General features: G+C 46.8%; 2 protein-coding genes across 2 annotated transcripts; one reads left to right on the top strand and one right to left on the bottom strand.

The window, feature by feature from the left end:
• Positions 1-397: 397 nt before the first annotated feature.
• On the bottom strand, positions 398-8,870 carry CREB3L4 (cAMP responsive element binding protein 3 like 4). Its single transcript, XM_034406271.3, has 9 exons — positions 8,639-8,870; positions 8,279-8,489; positions 7,022-7,134; positions 6,016-6,123; positions 5,255-5,361; positions 4,462-4,530; positions 2,777-2,861; positions 2,603-2,699; positions 398-1,515 (listed from the first exon to the last, which is right to left on the bottom strand). The coding sequence occupies exons 1-9, from the start codon at positions 8,810-8,812 to the stop codon at positions 1,265-1,267; spliced, it is 1,215 nt and encodes a 404-aa protein (XP_034262162.2). The 5' UTR covers positions 8,813-8,870; the 3' UTR covers positions 398-1,264.
• A 3,483-nt stretch (positions 8,871-12,353) lies between these two features.
• Positions 12,354-22,010, top strand: SLC39A1 (solute carrier family 39 member 1). Its single transcript, XM_034406074.3, has 4 exons — positions 12,354-12,599; positions 16,207-16,576; positions 18,474-18,604; positions 19,757-22,010. The coding sequence occupies exons 2-4, from the start codon at positions 16,366-16,368 to the stop codon at positions 20,462-20,464; spliced, it is 1,050 nt and encodes a 349-aa protein (XP_034261965.1). The 5' UTR covers positions 12,354-12,599; positions 16,207-16,365; the 3' UTR covers positions 20,465-22,010.
• Positions 22,011-23,285: the final 1,275 nt, after the last annotated feature.

The following is a 23,285-nucleotide window of genomic DNA, read 5'->3' as shown; positions in this document are numbered from 1 at the left end:
GGAAGGGAAGGAAGGAAGGAAGGAAGGGAAGGAAGGAAGGGAAGGAAGGAAGGAAGGAAGGGAAGGAAGGAAGGAAGGAAGGGAAGGAAGGAAGGGAAGGAAGGAAGGAAGGAAGGGAAGGAAGGAAGGAAGGAAGGGAAGGAAGGAAGGAAGGGAAGGAAGGGAAGGAAGGAAGGAAGGAAGGGAAGGAAGGAAGGAAGGAAGGGAAGGAAGGAAGGAAGGAAGGGAAGGAAAGGAAGGAAGGCAGGCAGGAAGGAAGGGAAGGAAGGAAGGAAGGAAGGGAAGGAAGGAAGGGAAGGAAGGAAGGAAGGGAAGGAAAGGCAGGCAGGCAGGAAGGAAGGCAGGCAGGAAGGAAGGGAGGGAAGGAAGGAAGGAAGGAAGGATTTTTCAAGGCCTTTCTCTCGAAATCTTCTGGCTGAACGAATCCACCCCCCCGTTTTTTGCATCCGCCGTCCTGAAGGCAACGGTTTATAAATTGAATTTCCGAGGATGGAAAGTTCCTTGGCGTGAAATCTCCCGGCAGGAGATTGGATGGAAGAGCCTCCTGCGAATTGCCGTTCTGGATAATGAGCTTTCTTGGTGGGAAGGGAGGAAAAAAAAACCCTACAGGATCGAGAAAGGCTTGAAGCAGACGGATGGAGCCTCGGGCGACGCTCGGCTTACGTTAATTAAACTCCTTCGTTTCCAAGCAGGATAATTTGATTTCTGTTGGAGGGGGGGGGCGGGCAGTTGGGGGGGAGCAAGGGAGAGAATCCGGGGTTGGGGGGGGGCGGAAGACAAGAGCCAGCGAAGAATGGAATGAAAATTCATTAAGGAAAATAACGAAAGCCCGTGAAACCTCCGGTTTTTGGGGAAGGTTTGGAATCCGCGGACTACAAATCCCAGCGTCCTTCACCCTGACACCGCCGGGTATTATTATCCGGCATGTTTTAACCGCTGAGCTGTCCCCCCCTTGAACCCCACGCCGGATGTCTGAGACGGTTTGGAGAGGGGGGAAAAAAAGATTCGGAGAAGTGGGAATTCTGGTGACGTCATCCGTTTTTTCCCCCCAGGCTCAACAAATCTTGTTAAAGAAAACTCGGGAAAGGAATCGCTTTGGGTTTGAGGCAGCCGGCAAGGATCTCTCCCTCGGATGGGTTGCTGCTTGTTGACAAGGGGAGAAAAAGGCCCTTTGCACATGCTCTGGGGTACCCTTGGCTGTTTGTTTCAGAACGTAAAGCTTCCCAGCCGCAAAACCTTTGCAGTTAATGTTTGCCGGGATGTCTCATATCTCATCGAGGTCCGGCCTGGTGGCCTTCCCTCGCCGACGATTCTTCGGTTGGGTCTTGGGTTCAGATGCTGCCTCCTGGGCTGTCTCTCCCACCCCGGGGAGGTTTTTCTCGTCCTCGGCGATGCGGGTGTTGGGGAGCCGCGGGGGCCATTCCGCTCCAACGTGGGGCTCTTCTGGGTGACGGGCGGCGGACGGTGTCCCCGGCTCAGAGGATCCCTTTTGGGTCAAGATATTTCGGGAACGGACTGGTGGAGTGAAAAGACGCGGGGTGTTAAAATGGGGACCCTGCCTCAATTCCCCTCCATTCAGTTCTGTATTCTTTCATATTTTCTATTCTGTATGGTTTTCAATTCTATAGAATAGTTTGTACTTTATATTCTACCCTGTTCTATAATATTTTCTATTCTGCATTCTGCATACTATTGTATTTTCTATCCTACCCTGTTGTTCTATTCTATTCTATTCTATTCTATTCTATTCTATTCTATTCTATTCTATTCTATTCTATTCTATTCCATTCCATTCCATTCCATTCCATTCCATTCCATTCCTTGTAATTCTATTCTATTCCTATTTTCTATTCTACTCTCCTCTCCTCTCCTCTTCTATTCTAATTATTCTACTTACTCTACTCCTATTCTATTCTACTCTACTCTACTCTACTCTACTCTACTCTACTCTACTCTACTCTACTCTACTCTACTCTACTCTACTCTACTCTACTCTAATTCTATTCTATTCTACTCTACTCTACTCTACTCTACTCTACTCTACTCTACTCTGCTCTTATTCTATTCTATTCTATTCTACTCTACTCTACTCTACTCTACTCTACTCTACTCTACTCTACTCTACTCTACTCTTATTCTATTCCATTCCATTCCATTCCTTGTATTGTAATTCTATTCTATTGTATTCCTATTTTCTATTCTACTCTCCTCTCCTCTCCTCTTCTATTCTAATTATTCTACTTACTCTGCTCCTATTCTACTCTACTCTACTCTTATTCTACTCTACTCTACTCTACTCTACTCTACTCTACTCTACTCCACTCCACTCCACTCCACTCCACTCCACTCCACTCCACTCCACTCCATTCCATTCCATAGTATTAAATATATTCTACTCCATATTCCAGAACATAATATTCTATTCTACTCTAGCCACCTTAGGACAGGTGTGTATGAACCGGAAAGGTCAATTTAAGATCAGCAAGCTGTTTTTTCAGATGAGACCGAAGGACTATGGGCTCAGTGGAGCCTCCAATTCCGGAAGCACTCTATCTTTGAACGGCAGGCACTGGAAAGCAGTGGCGGTGACGATGATACTCACCTCCTGACGGTCCGGGGTTCTCTCCGCCGACCTGAGACGCGCCGTAGAACGAGGCCCAGGTGGGCCAGATGAAAAGGCCGAAGGAGACGAGGAGGATCTGGAGAGGGAAAGAGACGGGGATGATGGGAGAGGGAACCCCGGAGACCCAGCGCTCGAAGAGTGAAGGCCACTTACCACAAGGCAGGTGCTGGTCTGGGCTGCCTTGGTGGACGTCTCGGCCAGGAGTCCCTGGAGCTTCCGTAGCTGGTCCAGAAGGGACCTGCAAGAGACGTTGAAGCTTGGAGGATCACCCTCCACAGGAGCCCAGGCAAGGAAAGTCCTGGACACTGACCGGGACACAGCCACAGGCCAGACACGAGGCTGGTCAGGAGAACATGGGGTCTGGAGTTGGAGGTGCATCCTGGACTCCCAGATTCTCCCAGCCTTCCTCTTCCGTCTTAAGCTTTCTGGTCTCACTCAAAGGTTTCTGGAAGGAGGGGGGAGAGGGAGGATCATAGAAGAAAGGAAAAAAGGAAGGAGGAAAGGAAGGAAGGAAGGAATAAAGATAGATGATGGATGGAAGGGAAGAAGGAAGACGATAGAAGGAAGGAAGGAAGATAGACGATGGAAGGAAGGAAGATAGAAGATAGAAGGAAGATGATAGAAGGAAGAAAGATGATGGAAGGAAGGGAAGAAGGAAGATGATAGAAGGAAGGAAGGAAGGAAGATGGAAGATGATAGAAGGAAGAAAGATAGATGATGGAAGGAAGGAAGAACATAGGAAGGAAAGAAGGAAGATGATAGAAGGAAGGAAGATAGATGATAGAAGAAAGGAAGGAAGATAGACGATAGAAGGAAGGAAGGAAGAACATGGAAGGAAAGAAGGAAGATGATGGAAGGAAGGAAGGAAGATAGACGATGGAAGGAAGGAAGATAGAAGATAGAAGGAAGATGATAGAAGGAAGAAAGATGATGGAAGGAAGGGAAGAAGGAAGATGATAGAAGGAAGGAAGGAAGGAAGATAGAAGGAAGATGATAGAAGGAAGAAAGATAGATGATGGAAGGAAGGAAGAACATAGGAAGGAAAGAAGGAAGATGATAGAAGGAAGGAAGATAGATGATAGAAGAAAGGAAGGAAGATAGACGATAGAAGGAAGGAAGGAAGAACATGGAAGGAAAGAAGGAAGATGATGGAAGGAAGGAAGGAAGATAGATGATGGAAGGAATACCATAGAAGGAAAGAAGGAAGATAATAAAAGGAAGGAAGATAGGTGATGGAAGGAAGGAAGGAAGAACATGGAAAGAAGGAAGATGAAGGAAGGGAGGAAGATAGATGATGGAAGGAAGAACATAGAAGGAAGGAAAGGAAGATGATAAAAGGAAGGAAGATAGATGATGGAAGGAAGGAAGAACATGGAAGGAAAGAAGGAAGATGATGGAAGGAAGGGAGGAAGATAGATGATGGATTGGAAGGAAGGAACGAAGGAACGAAGGAACGAAGGAAGGAAGGAACGAAGGAAGGAAGGAAGGAAGGGGAAACTCACTGCCACAAACCAAGATTATTTTAATGGCACACCTGATGGAAGACATGAAGACCTCCACCTTAAAGGCATTGACTAAAGGAAACCTCCCTCTCCAGGAACAGTCTACCCTACCGGTACAAGATCAGAGGCTACGAAAGACGCATGTTGATCTGAGACCCCTTTCTTGCTTTCAAGTTGTCTTCCGAAAACAAACTTTGCTCCTGATGGAATTGCAGATCTATTTCTGAGACCACCCTCCAGTCAGCGTCTCTGGGGTCTTGGCAGGCGGGGGGGGCAGCCAAGAATAGACCAAAAAACGGGGGGGGGGGGACAGGAAACCAGGCCCCCCCAACTCACTCTTTATGCTTCTCCAACTGCTGGACTTTCTTCTTGAGATCTCGGTTTTGCGCCGAGCAGGCAGCCACCCTGTCGAGCGAACAGACAAGCCAACATCGGTTCTTGCTTTCCCAGCTCCCGAAATTTCCCGGACTACAGTTCCCATCACAACACCCTAGCTCAGGGACTCTGCAACCTTAAAACACTCAAAGAGCCATTTGGAGCCAGTTTCCCACAGAAAAGAAAACACCGGGAGCCACAAAAACCCTGTGTGCCTGACTTATTTCTCGAGCGGCCACAAAACTAGCATATGTCGTTGAATTAAACGTTCTGTTTTCTTTTGAAACTTTTCTTTTCTTGGATTTATCCATGGTTGGCCTACCGGGGTTGAAAAGCTGAATAAATCGTGTGCCGGTGGGTGTTGCTCATTGGCGGTTGTGACGCATATTTTGAGTGACAGGGAGCCGCAGCAGAGGAGGTGAAAGAGCCACATGCGGCTCCAGAGCCACAGGTTGCTGACTCTTGCCCTAGCTGCTGTGACGGATGGGGAAAACGGGAGTTGTCTCCCCCCTCGCTCCTCCGATCTCCGTGAGGTCTTTCGTTTCTTTCTTGAAGCTCCGACAACGACTCCCAGAATGCCTGGCTAAGGGCCGTGGCTGATGGGAGTCGGAGTGGCGCCGTCTCCCTGGGGCCGAGGGAGTGGGAATCCGGGATACTGAAGAGATCTTATTTTGGAGAGCCAGAGATCCTCTTCTAACCATGATAGGGAAAGAAACAACAACTAGCAAGCATCCAAGCTTCCCGCCCGTCTCACCGGCTCTCCAGACCGTCCAAATATTCCTTCTTGCGTCGACGGCTGTCCTGGGCAGAGTGCTTGTTTCGAATCTTCCTCCGTATTTTCTTGAGGATTCTCTCTTCCGCCTGCGGGGAAGGGGCAGAGAGATGGGGCTGAGGATCCCGTCTGACCCCGCACGACTCGCGTTCTGCGACCCTCCCTCCCGACGAGCTTTGGACGTCTGAAGGACAAAGTGGGGGGTTTCGCTTCGGGCCCGAAGAAGAGGGGCTGGCAGAGACCCCGGGAAGACAGGCTTCCCTGTTTGATTCTCTCTTCTGCTTGAAGGCTATCTGGGCTGCTGTGGGTTCGCACGGGTTCGGGAGAACCTCTAGCTAAGATTCTGTGCAGTTTGGAGAACCTCCAAATCCCACTCCTGCCTGGTCCCGCCCCACCCTTCCCAGGAGTCCCCACGTGGTCCGTTTTAGATGCAGGTAAATGCAGGGCGCACGCGGAGGCTCGGAGAGGGCTAAAAACGGGCCTACCGGAAGTTCAGGAAGGCCTCCAGAGGGCCTCTGGAGCCTGGGGAGGCCGTTTTTGCCCTCCCGGAGGCTCGAGAAAAGCCTCTGGAATCCGGGGAGGGCAAAATGCCCCCCCCAACCGTGGTGCAGGAGACCGACTAGGCCATGCCCACTTAGCAACCAGGCAGAGAGCCCCTTGCTAAAATTTTTTGAAGCCCACCCCCGATCTGGGCAACGGGGAAGCTGTTGGGGGTCTCCCCGTCTCTTCGCCCAGCTACCCACCTGGGAAAGGGGTACGACATCGTGCAGCAAGACGCCTTCCTGGCTTAGCAGGTGTCTCTCCTCCTCCGTCAAGAACAGGGCAGGTGGCGGGAGGGGGACATCGAAACCCTGAACAGACGAAAGAACGAAGGATGAAACTTTGATAGAAATAGAGGGGAAGAGCGAAAGAAGGGAAATGTGAAGAACAAACGCAGGTGAAAGAGGGAAGATAGGAAAGAAACGTCTTTGAATGTTACGGCGCCATGAAAAAAAAAAGGTTAAAATAGAGAGAGAAATAAGAGGGGAATAATAGCAGTGGTGGGATTCACCGGTTTTAACAACCCGGTTCGCTTCGCGCGCCCTCCAGTGGCCAGGTATTTCCGGTAGGCCCGTTTTTTCGCCCTCCCCAGGCTCCAGAGGCTGTCCTGGAGCCTCCAGGAGGACGAAAACGGCCTTCCCCGGACCCCAGAGGCCCCCTGGAGGCCAGAAAGAGGCCTGTTTCTGGACTTCCGGTAGGCCTGTTTTTCGCCCTCCCCAGGCACCAGATGCTTTCCTCGAGCCTCCAGGAGGGCAAAAACGGCCTACCCCGGGGGGGGGGGGGCTGGGCGTTGTTTTTTTTTTTTGGAAAAGAAAGCTGCCAGCCCCAATTAAAAAGTCCTCTGGGACATAGAGCTGGAAGGAAAGAACGGCCAATCCATGGCCCAAGTAAGTCCCTAGTGGGCCCCGCAAGACCAGGACCCGCCCCCCCATGTACACGGATTGGCTGCTGCATTTTTTTTCCCCCAGCTGAGGCATTCTGGGAGTTGAAGTCCACCTTGCCTTCAAGTTGCCAAGTCAGAAAAACGTTAAACTTTGGCAGGAGTTTCCAGATGCAAATTTGTGTGTGTGTGTGTGTGTGTGTGTGTGTGTGTGTGTGTGTATCTCAAAAGCCACTGATGTGCCTTTAAACACCAGTGACCGGACTGGATCCATACTTTGAAATATTCCGGAATATTTGAATTTATCCCATTTTTGTATCTTATCTTACCTGCTCCGTGGGAACCTCGGCCGCGTTTAAACGGATCGCCCCTTCCAAGCAACCCAGTGATGCTTGGCTCGCAATGCAAATGGGTGGGTGGGTTCCAAGGGGGCTCCAATTTGCTGGAAAAGAAACCCCCCCCCAAAAAAACCGGTATCATCCACATTGTTGATGTGATAAAATCGAGGAGAAAGAGATGGTTTGGCTGTAAAAATCCTGATTCCCTGCCTTGGGTGCAATTTAACCATAGTTCTAATGGCTGCTTCTACGATGGCTCCCTCTGTTAAAAAATAATAATCATAACCTCGGATCAAGATAGAGATTGTATATTATCTTTTTAATTTTGGAAAATTCAATAAAGTATATTTTTTTTAAAAAATAATAAAAATAAAAAATAATAATAATAATTTTACAGGTAGTCCTCGACTTACAACGGTCCGTTTAGTGACCGTTCAAAGGGACAGCGCCGCTGGGAAAAAAAGGAACCGATGACCCGTTTTTCACACGTACGACCAACGCGGCATCCCCCATAGATGGTTCCCCTGATCGAAATTCGGACCCTTGGCAGCGGGCTCGTATTTATGACGCTCGCAGCATCCCCGTATCTGTGTGTGTGGGTGTCCTGTCGGCCAGGTTCACTTAACAACCGTTGTTCCTCCCCGAACGACTGCTGTCATTCGTGGAACGACGGCGGCAAGCGAGGTCGTGAAACGGGGAAACGTTTCCCGAACCCCTGTCTCGCTGAGCGGTGGAAATTTGGGGCTCGTTTGCGGTCGTTATGTCGAGGACTACCTGTGCTAGAAATCTTCTGAGTGGGGACTTATCGACTGGAGGTCAATTCCAGAGGAAGGGGTCCCCCTGACTTTTGGGGGAACCGCTCGACTTTTAAGAAACGGGATTTAGATTCTTGCTCAATTCCTCTGGCCTAAATCTGATTAAACTTCCCAAATCGCAGTTTAGGGAAACCGAGGCAGGGGGTTGTTTTTTTCCCCCCCTACGATCAGGGGTGGGATTGAAAAATTTCAGCAACCAGTTCACTGCCCAGGCTCATTTTTCGCCCTCGCAGAGCCTCCGTGTGCGCCCTGCACTTACCTGGCATCCAAAACGGGCTGTGTGGAGACTCCCGGGAGGGGAAGGCAGGGCGGCTGGGGTCAGCCAGTCTTCGGAACAACCGGTTCGGCGAACCAGATTAAAATGAATAATTTTGGCTCGCCCAAATCTGTCCGAACCGGCTGAATCCCACTCCTGTTTACGATGGATGCTTACCAAGAGGGTTGGGATCTTCCAAGGTTCCCGGGTCGCAGAGGACCTCCAGGACGATGGTGGGAGATGGGTCGTGAGGCAGGGGGTCTCGGCCGAGACTCGGGGAAACGTCGCCGCTGTTCTCCGGAGACGCCGTTGAGCTCCTGGGATGGTAGACCTCATTGGGGTTGATCCGAAGTTGTAAAAGTTCTTCTGGATCGTCCTCAGGAAGACGCTGAACGAGGGACACAAAACGGGGACAAAGCAACGGATGAGTGTTTTTCGTCGCGTCGTAAGTGCGAGGACTTTTTTTTTCCTACCTCTGAACTGTTGCTAAACGAATGTTGTAAATCGAGGGGCTTTCTCCAAGGTTCTGGGTCTTACCTGGAGCTGGCCGGCTGGGCAGTTCCCGGGTTTATCCGGAAGATAGCCGTAGGGGTGGTCTTGAAGGAGGATATGGACGCCGGAGTTTCCGGCAGCGAGGCTGTGTCCGGGATCCAAACCCTCCTGTTGTCCATCGAAGAGAATTTCGAAAAGATTCGTGCTTTCAAAATCCATCTTGTAAAAAGAGTTGAGCCCCTTCAAATTTCAGAATCGGAATCAGAATAGAGCCGGAAGGGACCTCGGGGAGGGAGGGAGGGAAGGAAGGAAGGAAGGAAGGAAGGAAGGAAGGAAGGAAGGAAGGAAGGAAGGAAGGAAGGTTGGTTAGATAGATGAATAGGTGGATGGGAGGGAAGGAAGGAAGGAAGGAAGGAAAGGAAGGAAGGAAGGAAGGAAAATGGTTAGATGAATAGGATGGAAAGGAAGGAAGGAGGGAGGGAGGGAAGGAAGGAGGGAGGGAGGGAAGGAGGGAAGATGGTTAGATAAATAGGTGAATGGGAAGGAAGGAAGGAAGGAAGGAAGATGGTTAGATAAATGAATAGGTGGATTGGAAGGAAGGAAGAAGGAAGGAAGGGAGGTTAGATGAATAGGTGGATGGGAGGGAGGGAAGGAAGGAAGGAAGATAGATAGGTAGATGGGAGGGAAGGAAGGAAGGAAGATGGTTCGATAGATGAATAGGTGGATGGAAAGGAGGGAGGGAGGTAAGGAAGGAAGATGGTTAGATAAATAGGTGAATGGGAAGAAAGGAAGGAAGATGGTTAGATAAATGAATAGGTGGATGGAAAGGAAGGAAGGAGGGAAGGAAGGAAGGAAGGAAGATGGTTAGATAAATAGGTGGATGGGAGGGAAGGAAGGAAGGAAGATGGTTAGATAGATTAATAGGTGGATGGAAAGGAAGGAAGGGAGGAAGGGAGGAAGAAAGGAAAAGAATAGCAGAATAATAGAGCTGGGACCTTGGAGGTCTTCTAGTCTAGCTCCCGGCTCAAACAGGAGACCCTAGACCATTTCAGACAAGGGACTGTCCGGTCTCTTCATAAAATCCTCCAACAATGGAGCACCCCCAACTTCTGAAGGTTAAAAAAAAAATCTGAATTTTTTTTTTTGTTTAGGTTAATCTCCAAATCGCCTCCAGCATTCAGTCCAGCCAGTCGGACCCCATACCGGCAGTCCAGACTAAGGTCAGAGGAAACGATGCAACAACTTGAATCAAAGCCCTTATTCAGAATCCCCAAATTGCTCCCTTTTTCCAGGATGCCGGGGCAGCCAAAAATCAAAAAATGAAAAAAAAAATCAATTTACAGGCAGTCGCCGGAATGCAATATAGACAGCCGGCATTAAATCCACCACCAAGCTGCAAAACTTTTTAAAGTCTGCAAATATTTGGCAAGCACAGAGACTTTGTCTTCTGAGGAATCCCCCTGAAAAAACATTTCCCTTTTTGGGGTGCGATTTGCAGCCCTGGGAAAAAAAGTAAAAAGTAAAAATAAAATTAACCCTTCATTTTCCCAATCTTTGTCCTCCTCGTTTTGCAACGCTGGGGAGGCAAAGGAGAACAATGTCCCCGTTTGTCCTCCAACAAGGAAGTTTGTTTTTTTTTTAAATTTTAAAACCCGTTTCTCTACACAAGGATCTTCAATATCCTGAAACTCGCCTTTCCAAGGACCAACCCACGAGACTTTGGCCAATGGAAAGGGCTAAAAATAAAGGCCAGGGACCAATAAACTTTGCACCAAGGTCGTAAAATTAAAAAAAAAAAAAAATCTGGCAAGGGAAATGTGTTTGCACACTTATTTCCCCCTCCCCCCAGGGCACAATGGGCTGGAAATAAATCCTATTCGTTTGGCGATATAGTAAATTTCCAGAAAAAAAAAAAATAGAATTCTCTCGTGCCTTTTGCTTTTTTTTTGGGGTGCGTTTCTTGTAACTTTGTGTATAAAAATTTTGTATTGTTCGATATCACCAATTCCATTTCTACGTTACTGTAACTAACAGCGGAAGGGACCTTCGAGGTCATCTAGTCCAGCCCCCTGCTAGAGGAGAGACCTGGATTCGAACCGCCGAACTACCGAACTTTCTGATTGACAAGCTCAGTTGACTGAGACCTCGTCAGGTGTGTGTTTTCTGGGTATCCAGAGTGTTAACATATAAACATCATCATCATCATCATTATAATCGGATACATATAAACATATGTGCGATAATATCAATCGTTCTTGAAAAGTATTTTTTCCATTATAGTATCGATTACATAATCGTCAAAATATTTACTCATCAGTTTTTCTTTCTCATGTAGTCCATATTTCACACAAATCCACTCCTCTAACCTCTGTATCTGTCAATTAACCATTTGTAGAATAGTTCCCAGGTTATTAAAAATATTCCGATATTCTTCTCCTTTGATTTTTAGGGTTAACCTATCCATTTCTACACATTCCAGAATTTTTATTTATTATTATTATTATGTCATCTGTAAGGGTTTCTAAATTTTTTTCCAGTATTGTGCATATGCAATCCTGGCAAATTTTTGGAGACCCCCCCTCCCCCAATTGAAGGGTCTGTAGATTGGAGCATATGTGAAATTAAATATGTGTTATAGTTTCCGGGAAGCATGCCCCAACAGGAATGTCTCAGGTTTCACATCTATGTGTTGTTTTGTCATAATTTCCAGCCACATGCGTATTTTCTTCCAGTGTTTTTTTTTTGCTTTGGGACACTTCCACCACATATGATAAAATGAACCTGATTATTTGGTTGCATTTCCAACATTTAACAGATTTATTTTTAAACATATTTGCCTGGCTAGGTGGCTCAGCGGCTAAGACGCCCGAGCTTGTCGATCAGAAAGGTCGGCAGTTCGTTGGTTCGAATCCCTAGTACAGGTCTCCTGCGTGAGAAGGGGGTTGGACTAAATGACCTCCAAGGACCCTTCAAACTCTTACTGTTAATCTTGCAGGTGAATAATGTAATTTTAAATATAGCATTTCACCCACCCACCCCCACTAAGAAACTCAGGGGTGTTTTTAGGGTGCATTTGGGAGAAGGTGGGCATTTATTGACCGCCGACTCGCATTTATGACGGGTGCGGCATCACGCGATCTCCTTTTACGACCGTCTTGACAAGCAAGCCAAGTCAAGGGGGGAAGGGGGAAGCAGATTCGCTTAACGACCGGGTGGCGACTAACTTCACACCTGCACAGCGAGTCCCCTTTTAACAACCGAGGCAGGAAAGGTCGTAAAACAGGGCAAAAAAAGCGAAAACGTCTCACTTAGCAACATATACATTTGGGGGCTGCGTAAGGCGAGGACTATCGGAGCAATGGGAAGCCCAGTGGATTGCAGCCGGAGGGATTAAACGGGTCAACACGGGTTGTCTGAATGCAGCCTTTGCACTTGTTAACCTGGGTTAGTTTGTGTGTGGGGGTTGCATTTTAACTCCTGTAACTCCAGGTAGTTAGTAAATGTGGGGGTAGGATTGGAGTTTTCTGGAAGAGGGGGGGACTGACTCACATCCCCCCCTTCCCCATGCAACACTTCCTTGCAACACGCTTTGATCTCCCTGCAAGTTCCTTTCACACGTGACGCTCAACCCAAGCTGAAAACACGCGTTTTTGCATTGCGCCTTCCTCATTGGCCAGGCCTGCTTTCCGTCTGGGCGTCCGCCAATCGGAACGCGAAGGGGAGCCCGCCTCTTTCGAACCTGGCTTTTTTTTCTCTCTCTCTCTCTCTCTCGCCCTCTTCGCTCCTCCCCTTTCGAACGGCCGAGCTTGAAAAAGGACGCCCTCCCATTGGCCGAGCGAGCAATTTTTTTTTTTTAACCCGGCCGCCACGCCCATTTCGAACGCCAGGCCCAAGAAGCCCATTGGCCGGTGCAACACTTGGGTTTCCTTCCTCTCCTTTGAGCCCCGGCCACGCCCCTTTGGAACGTCCAGACACTTTTCGGAACTGCGCGGAGTTGCAGCCGGCGGTGAGTCGGGGGTCTCTCGCAGAGCGGCGGTGGGAGGTGTTGGGGGTGGGTGGGAACCGGGTCTCTGACCCCCTTCCCCAAAAGTAGGGTCTTAAGAGAGCCTTAAATTCTTAATTACACCCCGCCCCAGCTGGGTTTGGACCCCAAGTCCCATGCTCCCCAGCCACAAAGGAGGATGGTCACTGTAGTCCTGGTCCAGTAAATCCGAGGGGGTTGGCTTGGTGGTCTTTCAAGACCACCACTCGAACCCCTTCCCCTGTTCCTCTTTGAAACAAGACCGGGGGTGGGGGAGTGGGGGAGACCCTTCCTTCCCAAGGGTGTATCTGCTTGCTGTGCTGGACTACAGGGCCCATCATCCCCAGAGGGGAGGAAGAGGAGAGTGGTAGCCAGACTTATCTCCAACAACTGACCCCACCCCCCCAAAGCTCTGTTCGTCTTTGGAGAAAAGACCCCAGGGACTCTCCATTTCAAGAGTGGGTCTCCTGGGGTGCTGGACTACAGAGCCCATCGTCCCCAGAGGAGAAGAAGAGAGTGGTAGCCAGGCTATCTCCACCAACCGACTTTCCTTCCCTCTTCGTCTTTGGAGAAAAGACCCCCAGGGACTCTTCCATTGGAAATTTCCGTCTCCTAGTGTGCTGGACTACAGGGCCCATCATCCCCAGAGGGGAGGCCGGCGGAGAGTTGTAGCCAAACTAAACTTCCCTGGAGTAACTTCACTTTAGCAGGGATGAGGAGCTGAAGCACTTTTGCTGCCCCTAGGGTGGTGTTTTCCTGCTGGGGGTTGGTGGAACTCATGGCCACTGGATTTATTTTGGGTGGGTGGGTCTAAACTTGAGCTTTGGGGATTGTTTCCTGAGGGAGGGGTGGGGTATTATGGAGACAAGCTGCATAATTTGGAAAACTGTTTTTTTTTAAAAAAAAAAAAAATCTCTGGTTCATGTACTTTTAGCCTGAGTTTTTAATTCAAATTTAATACGGATGTGAATAAGCCAGGATTAATTTTAATTATTTTTTTTTCTCTTTGTTTCTACAAGACTTTTCTTTGTCTCTCTGGTGGCTTAAGCTAGGAAAAACAACCCCAGGATACAAAATGAGAGATTATAACTTTCCTTTCCAACAGAACAGAATATTATTTAGATTTATCCCTGGAGCTTTTAATTCCACAGTCAGTTTGGGTGAAGTATGCAGCCTAGAAATGGAACAACAATTCCCATATTCCTTGCTTGGATGCAAGTTAAAAGTTTACCTGCGGAACTCAGGTGACTTGGCTGTTGCTGGTACTTTTAACAGCCCGTGATTAATTCAGGATTGCTTAGTCTTTGAATCAAGGGTCATCATTGTTTGTTTTGTAGGAGGAAAATGAAGTGGTAACTAATAATTAAATTAACTTTCCACTGATCAGAAAACTCTGCCCTTTTCAGTTTCTCCTTCAGTTTGCCTGAAGTTTGTCTGAATAATCCAAATTTAATGAATTTTCAAGATCGGACTTCTCAAAAGACGAATTATTTACAAAAAAAAACAAAACAAAAACCCACATTGATTTATTTTTATTTATTTATAAAAATGTATTGACTTCCCATATTTTACCATAGGGTAATTCTTGAGTGACTTACAGTTGCATCTCAGTTAACACGTAAAAAAATAAAAAACATTAAAATTAAATGATTGGCAGTGTTTTAATCAAGGCTGGGCTTTGATTTTTAGCTAGCAAATCTATATACAAATCTTAAGTGTGACTATATAATTTATATCAATTTATATAAATTATATGCATATAAACATGTATTTATAAATTATACTTCATTATACATTATAAAAGCTCTAGAAATGAACTGCCTTTCAACACATTTGTTTCTAGCTTGGCTGGCTAGATTTTGGGTGAACATTTCGGTATTTCCGCTCCTGAAAAAGCCATTAGAATCGCTTTTCAAATAAAATTTAAAAAAAAATCAAAATTGAATAGAGAAGAAAGTTTCTCTTAGCAGCCAAATCGAAAGATGAACGGACAAACAGCCAGATGTTGAATTAAGAATTTCAACCCGTTAGCCCCGATGGAAACTGGAATTTAAGCTGGAAAGGATGTTTAAAGATACACTGCCTTGACCCATGGAAGCTCTTTTAAAACCGGCCTGCTCTTTAGCAAGCAAATTTTTTCAAAATAGCTGCCCAATTCCCCCCATTTTATGACTTGTTCTTTCTGCAAAACAAAAACAAACCTCGGTTTTTTAAAAAAATGCAACTTAAGGGGAAGTGAATGAAAACCTGGGTTAAATTTAGTTCCCGCAACTTGGCAAAATTCCACTGAGTTGTTTTTTTGTTCTTCTTTTTTTTTCCTCCTGGAGGTCGATCTTGGCAGCAAATTAAATAACAAGAATTGAAATGTACTTTTTTTTTATTAAAGAAAAAAAAACACTTCTCGGATCCCAGTTGGCCGGTTTCCTAGAATCTCTGCAGACTGTCCTAAAATCTTGTGTGTTTCCCCCCCCCCCTCTGTTTGACCTTGGGTATAAATCAGGGGGGGTCAAAAATGGGTTGGGGGAGTTAACCTTTTCCCCCTCTGCTTGGAAATGGTAAATTACTGGAACTGGTCATTGACTCACTCATATTCCTTTCCCGGTTGCTGGCTCACATTTAAAAAAAAAAAAAAGAAATTATTACGGGGTAGTCCTCGATTTATGACCCAAAACGAAGCCTCGGATTTTTTTGTGGCGGAGTGAGTTTTGCCCCATTTTATGTTTTTTCTTGCCGCCGCCGTTATTAAGCGAATCCGTCCCGTTGAGGTTGGTAAGTGAATCTGTCCTTCCCCGTCGCTTATCCAAAGGCCGCAAAAGGGGTCCACGGGACCTGTCGTAAGTACAGGTCGGGTGTCGAGCGTCTGAATTTTGATCACGTGACCATGGGGGAAAAATGCTACGACGGTCGTAAGCGTGAAAAACGGTCGTAAATCGGGGGTTTTTCCGGTGACGCTGTAGCTTCGGTCGCTAAATGAATGGTCGTTAAGTCGAGGACTATCTAGATTGTCAAATATTCAGATGGGGAAAAAAGCAAAATAATTCGGGAAGGAACATTTTGATATTCCAGGAATGGAATATGTAGAGTAGTTTGGAAAAAAATGGAGGAAAAATGCTTAATTTTGCTTTCTTATTATAATATCAAATACATTTAACCTTGAATCATTTATGTATTTATTAATCCGATTCATATCCAAGCAGCTCTGAGCGTCAGCAAAGAAACCAACCCATTAAGTGCATAATGATAATTTAATAATGGTGGCCTTAATTTATTTTAAATGATCCAGTGAACTTCGACATTGTCAGCAAATGAAAGAGTGAACTTCAAACTTCCTGTTTGTTAATCTATTTAATTCTTTTTATTTCAGGTTTTTTTTTTTTTTGGTGGAGTCGCTTATAATGCTTTCTCTTCCCCAAATATTTTAATAAATTAATAGCGTGCAGAGGCACCAATTTCTTGGACTGCTGCCAAATTGAGCTGGCTGCCGAATATCCAGAATGACTGACCATCGGAGCTTCAAAATCTTGACTTTCTTGAAACGTTGGTCGTAACTAAGTGAGGACTGTCGTAAAACGCTCCCTGTTTCTTCCTCTAGGTTGTGACGGTGTGACGGTCGGGGCACGTCGAAACCGGCGGAGCATGGACAGGGCACCCCGGAGTTAAACTTGGTGCGACATTTGCGTCTGGGATCCTCTCGGCAAATTTTTGGAGACACCCCCCCCCCCCCAAATTGAAGAGTCTGTTAGATTGGAGCATGTTCGGGATGGCTGGATCGTGGGACTCGGATACGAAACTGGACACCAAGCTGGTCTGGAACCCGTACGAGAGCACGGCGCGCTCGGTGCAGGCCCTGGAGCTGAAGCTGGGGTCTCTGGTGCTGCTCCTGTTAGTGACGCTGCTTTGTGCGTTCATTCCCCTATGGCTGTTCCGGAGGCCGGGGTCTGCCCTCAACAGCGGAAGCTTCGGTACGTGGGTTTTGGGGGTGGTGGGGTTGCTGGGTCTAGGGATCCAATCCATGACCGGTTGAATCAGAATCAGAATGGAATCGGAATTGAAACAATCGGAATTGAATCAGAATCAGAACTGAATCTGAATTGAAACAGTCGGAATTGAATTTGAATCAGAATCAGAATTGAATCGGAATCAGAGCTGAATCTGAATTGAATCAGAACTGAATCTGAATTGAAACAGAATTGGATTTGAATCCGAATTAGAACTGAATCTGAATTGAAACAGAATCCGAATTGAATCAGAACTGAAATCTCAACTGAATCTGAATTGAATCCGAATTAGAACTGAATCGGAATTGAAACAGAATCGGAATTGAAACAGTCAGAAATGAATTTGAATAAGAATCAGAATTGAATCAGAATCACCTAATCGGAATTGAATCAGAATCAGAGCTGAATCGGAATTGAATCAGAATTGAATTGGAATCAGAATTGAATCTGAATTAAAACAATCTTAATTGAATCAGAATCAGAACTAAATCAGAACTGAATCTCAATTGAAACAGAATCAGAATCAAAACTGAATCTGAATTGAATCTGAATTGAATCAGGATTGAATCAGAATCGGAACTGAATCGGAATTGAAACGATCAGAATTGAATTTGAATAAGGATCAGAATTGAACCAGAATCAGAGCTGAATCTGAACTGAAACAGAATCAGAGCTGAATCAGAATTGAATCAGAATCTGAACTTCTTTTAAAACAAGAAAACTTTTTGTCTTGAGTCCATTCCAAGAGAAGGAGTTAAGTTTGAGGCTGTTTATCCTCCAGATTGGATCCGGAGGGGCTCATGGTGAGTTAACTTATCTGCTTTTCTTTCAAAACTCTGCGTAGGTTTACCATTTGAACATTTAATCTTTCCTGTGGCCTTGGTGGTGGTGGGGGAAGCAGCAATGGAGAAAGGGGAATGTTATTTGCGGTTTTCAGAAGCTCTTGTCTGCCCAAATAATTAAAAAACAACAACAGGAAGTTAAATATTTATTGGAAATTCCTGAATTTGAGAAAGGGCCCAGCAACAACAGAGCTTTTGGCCTTCAGGATGTGGACTTTCCGATTTAAATAATGTTTTCTTTTTTCTTGGGGCTTGGGGAGGAAGAAAAAAAAAATTGAAGGAACTCGTGTTTGAAAAAAGAGGCAAAGAAGGGGGAAAAATGTAGCCGAGAAGACTTTTAAAAAATATATATATATTTTTTAAAGAAGATGTGGAAGAATGGCTGAAAACAAACCAGATGCTGTTGAGAAAATTCGTGGTTTTTTTTCCCTCCTCTTTAAATAATGTGTATTTCGACTCCGAGAGAATTCCAATCTATATTTTGGATTTGGAAATGCTTCAGAATCGGTCCCCTAATCTCTCCCGGCCTTTTGATATAAAAAAAGAAAAATCTCCCTGCAAAAAAAAAAAAAAGAGAGAGAGAGAGAGAGAGAGAGAGAGAGAGAATTATTTCGCAGTCAAATGAAGATTGTGCCGCTCGGGAGCGCCACACCTTAACAGTCACGGAGTTGGAAGGGGAGCTTGGAGGTCATCTAGTCCAGCCCCCTGCTTAAGCTGGAGACCCTGACACCATTCTGGACAAATGGCTGCCTAATCTCTTCTTGAAAACCTCCAGTGATGGAGCGCCTCCAACTTCTAGTGGCAAGCAGTTCCACTGGTCAAATTGTTCTTAGGAAATTCCTCCTTCGTGCTAGGTTGCTTCTCTCCTTGATTATAGTTTCCATCCGCTGCTACTTGTCCTGCCGTCTGGAGTTATCACAGAATAACAAGAGGGGCGTTTCCGAGGAATGCTGGCCAACTTTTATTATTTTTTTATTAATTTTTTTTCCCCTCTTGTCCTCCCGTTTTCTTCTTAACAGGCCCTCAGAGGAAAACCCTGAGTTTGGTGAGCTGTTTTGCCGGCGGCATCTTCCTGGGCACGTGCCTTCTCGATCTGCTTCCTAGTTATCTAGCCAGCATTAACGAAGCCCTGGATGACTTGCAAGTCACGGTGAGTTTAGCCACAATTGCAACATCCCAAATTGGTTCTAGGTTTTAATTCCCTCTCGAAAAGAAAGAAAGAAAGAAAGAAAGAGAGAGAGAAAGAGTAAGAAAAATAGAGAGAGAGAGAAATAGAAAGAGTGAGAAAGAGAGAGAGAGAGAGGAATATATTCTCTGTCCTCTTTCTCCCGGCTGCCACCGAAGACCAGAAGTGCCACGTTGCAACCAAAACAGACTGAGCCCTTTGCAAGATTCTTCCCCTCCCCCCTCGGCGCGTGCGCAGAGCGCCTCCTGTGCCCTTCCTCCCAGAATGCACCGCGTGAGTGAGGCGGAAGTGTGCCGGGCGAGGAGGATGGGGCTAAGATGGTGCTTGGTGCTGGGGGACGCTTTTGGGGTTCGTGGTCGCCCCATCGCGGTAAGGGGCTTTTCTTTTTTCCGTGTGAGATTAGTCGTTCGCCGCGTTAAGAACGGCAGCGCTTCAAGATATTCGGGGGTCCTGTCGTTGTGGCCGGACAGTGGAGCTGGCAGCAGATTTGGACAGTGAGGAGGCTGGGGAGGAACCTGGGCCAGTCCTGGAGCCTGGGGAGGGCTCTGACGAGGGCTCTGCGTCGGAGGCAGAGAGGGGGCCAGGGCCGTCTTGACAGTTATCAGCTGCCTTCGGAGTCAGACATCAGTGAGGCAGAAGAATAGCTGGAGCCTGTTCCCAGAGCTGCCAGACGAAGGGAACGGCTAAAGAACAAGGGGCGACTCAGGAGTAAAGCCACAGGTGGACGGTGAATGGCTCCTCCCAGAGGGAATAAAAGAGGAGCGAAAGGGGAGTGGAGTTTGCAGGAGACAATTAGTTCACTTAATTGGTTCGTGACTCCTTCTTTGCCAAGTTTTGAACTTATCGGCCTGGCAGCTCTCCAAGCCAGATAAGGTCTGTGGCTGTAAATTGTCCCTTGAAAGACTTTGCTGGGTGTGAATGAGAAGAATTCACAGTAACTTAATAAAAAGGGTTTTTTTATCGGGACAAAGTTTGGGGAAAGTTCCCCAAAGTTTTGTGGTTTGGGGAAGCTGATAGGTCTTTAACGCCTGTCTAGCTGAAAAGGGGAAGTCAGAATCTGGAACAGGGGGGCTCAAATTGATTTTGTTTTTCTTTCTCTCTCTTCCCCCCGGACAGCTCCGTTTCCCTTTGCAGGAATTCATCCTGGCCATGGGCTTTTTCGTAGTCCTGGTGTTGGAACAGATCGTGCTGGCTTACAAGGACCCGTCGGGATCCCTGGAAGAGACGGAAGCTCTCTTGAGCTCTGCTTCCCATCAGCATTCCTCCCTGCAGCAGCAGGACCAGAATTGGCCGGAGGGATCCCAGCGTCCCCTGGCTCGGGACCGCCTGGCCGCCGAGCGCACCCACGTCCACGTGGACTTCAACGCCCACTCGGCCATCCGCTTGGTGGTGCTTTTCCTGGCGCTGTCGCTCCACTCCATCTTCGAAGGGCTGGCCGTCGGCCTGCAGGAAGACGGCACCCAAGCCTTGGAGATCTGCTTGGCGCTCCTGATCCACAAAGGCGCCATCGCCTTCAGCCTGAGCCTCAAGCTCTTGCAAGGGCGGCTGCGTCCCCGAGTCGTGGCGATCTGCCTGGTTATCTTCTCCGCCATGTCCCCGTTCGGCATCGGGTTGGGGGTGGCTCTGACCGAGGTCCCCATGGCGGCTCTCTCCCGCCTTTCTCGCAGCGTCCTGGAAGGCTTAGCCACGGGCACCTTCGTCTACATCACATTTTTGGAGATCCTGCCCCACGAACTCGGCTCTTCAGAGCAACGTATCCTGAAGGTCATCGTTCTCCTGCTCGGATTCGCCCTGGTCACCAGCGTTTTGTTCGTGAAGATCTGAGCGGCGGTGTGGCGGGCACGGGGCAGCGGGAGAAAAACCACTCCCGGACACAATGTGCGGGAAACATCCACCATCGCGCCAGCGATTTCCTCTTACGGGAGTTTGCCAAAAAAACGATTCCTCGGTGCCCCGTTTCCCGTTGCCAAAAAACTTGCCTCCCATCGTTCTTGCTTATCTCCGCCTCTTAACGGGGCTGCCGAGCCCCACCTCGAAAAACTCAAAAAGACATCCACCGAACCTGCAAATCCATCCCGGAGGGGCCGAAACGAAGATTCCCCGCACGCCGGTACTTCCGCTACGCTCCGTTGAAACTCAAAATATTTTCCGCCGGGTCTCATTTCGGAGCTCCGCGGTGTGGGGTTAGGACTTCAATGTAGTGGAAAACGGGACATTTTGGGTTGGTTTAATACATCGGATCGGGATGGGAAGGGGCGGGAAAAAGATATATTTTTGGTGCCAATCATCTCCAGCTTCGGAGCGAGAAAATCATAGTGCCTTCATTTTTTTTCCTCCAGTGCCTTCAAAAGTTTGACCAACGTGAGAAAGCAAATTAACCCAGGTTTCAAGATGGTTTCCTCCCCCCCAACATTTTTTGAGTTTAGGATTCTTTCCACATCTTTGACAAGAGTTTGAGGTTCTCCCATCCCTGGGCAATCCAAGTTTGTGTCCGTCCCAGCTCCTTGACTCGGCCATCGTAGTTAAAGCTGGCTTACTCCGCTGCCTTAGTTTAATAAGTTTCCAAAACGACGCCAGCTAAATATCGGACCGATTCGAGCACCACGTGATGGCTTACGGAAAACCTGGTTACGCAAAGCTGCGGTTGAACTGACATGGTGAAGACGTAAGTCGCTGAGCCAGAGGGCGCTGCCAAATCGTTGCCATTTATGGATTTGGTTGGTTGGAGGCTGGAGAAAGGAGGAAGCTAACCAGGTTGCTAGGAAAAGAACTGAATCTGGGTTTGTCTAACCGGTCGCACGGGGTATTGAGGTTTTTAAGAAGCTGTTAGGAATTTGGGAATCTCGGTTAGCGGATGGTGGCCCTTTCCTTAAACTCCGGTCTCGGGTTAACAGCGAGTCGACCCAACAGCCCGGTATTTTCTGCGTTGAGTTAAATGCCCGAAATTGCAAAAAACGCAAAGGACGGTTGCAAAAACTGCCTGGAAGCTTTTCCGTTTTAAAAGAAAGCCTCGAACGAAGGCCTCGTATATTATTATTTTTGTGTGTGTGTGTGGAAAGCAGCTTCAAGAATGCCTCTTTTGTTCTTGGGTTTCGTGCCTCGTGAATGGGGGGGGCGAAAGGCGCACGAGACGATCAACTTTTTTCTGCATTTTATTGAGTGGGGGGTGGTGGGGCCGTTTTGTTTTTTTATATATATATATAGGTTTGCAAATTCTGCAGCGTTCCCAGTTTGCAATGGGAAGCGAGGAAACAACTTCGCAAAAGGGAATAAAGGGTGTTGTGTGTTTGCGCGGGAATTGAACTGACAAACTGGGACTCGGCTTAGGTGAGAGCAATCAAATAAAAGCATTTTTTAATTATGATTTTAACTACGCGCAGTTTGGTTCCTGTGCTGTTTTGATCCCTGCCGTGGTTTTCATACAGCATCAAATCCCCGAAGGCGTTTATCGGCTGAATTAAAAATTGAGAATTAACTTGGCTTGGCTCGCCGTCATCCGCTCTAAATCTTAATTAATGCACAACGGAGTACGCGGAGTTCAATTTAGCGTGCTCTAATTGGCATTTTGTCTGTGTGTAAGTGTGTGTTTTGCCTACCGCCAGCTTTCAAAGGTGCTGAATTTTATCCCACAACAGATCTTTAATTTTGGGGGTGTTTTTTTTCCCCTTAAAAAATAAATCCATGCACGCCGCCTAAACACACCGCTTAATGCTGCTTTTAGTGCTGCAGAATTTAATTGCGCTTCTGTTAAGACTGCTGAGGGTTTTTTTTTTAAATTTTATTTTAATGATCACCTTGCTTCATTTGCAAAAATCTGGCCTGCCGGGACAGGCAGTAGCTTCAGGCTACAAAAAAAAAGAAGAGTTCCTACGTCAATTAATTAAAGTTTATTAGATTTATACAGAGCGCTTCCTTTGAAGGAAGAACTAAAAGCTGTGAGGGTGTAAGATTTTTAGCTTCCTTTGTGTTACGGGCAATCCTCGACTTATGACCGCAATCGTGGTGGGGGGAAGGCAGAATTTCCACGGTTCTTAAGAGAGTCGCCTCCTTTCGCCAAGGTGGTTAAACAAATCATCGCCATTAAGTGGATCGCACATGGTTGTTAAGCGAATTAATTTTGCTCGTGGGAACGTCGCGAACGGCAATCACACGCTGAGACCACCTTAAACACACAACTAATTGTCAAAATGCCCAAATTTTGATCCTGTGACTGTGGGGAAACATGGCAACCGTTGCAAATGCGAGGAGCTGTTGCAAATCACTTTCCCCCCCCCCCCTCAGACTTTGGTCACTAAATGAATGGTTGTAAGTTGAGGACTCATCTCTAATGCAAACCGTTGGGTGTTTTGCATCCGTTGAAAAAGTGACGAGTTGGTGAGTTTTTTAAAAAAAAAACTCGATTGCCACCCACATATTGTTAAAAATGCAGAGCAAGCCACGTTCGCTGCCGGATTAAATATATATATATATATATATTTAATTAATTAAAATATAAAGATATATTTTTAATGCATGTTTAAATGCATTGCCTTGAAAGGTGGGGCCAAGATATACTGAAAGTTAGTAAATAATAAATAGTAACTCGGTAAATAGCAGGCTTATTTTCATTTGCACAATTTGTATTGTATTAGGCGCAGTGTTTCTC

The sequence above is a fragment of the Pantherophis guttatus genome, chromosome 18 (assembly GCF_059756535.1).
Source record: "Pantherophis guttatus breed Tessera chromosome 18, ASM5975653v1, whole genome shotgun sequence".
NCBI classification, from domain to species: domain Eukaryota; kingdom Metazoa; phylum Chordata; class Lepidosauria; order Squamata; family Colubridae; genus Pantherophis; species Pantherophis guttatus.
The sequence above is the reverse complement of the archived record's forward strand: the minus strand, read 5'-3'. Positions and strand labels throughout refer to the sequence as shown.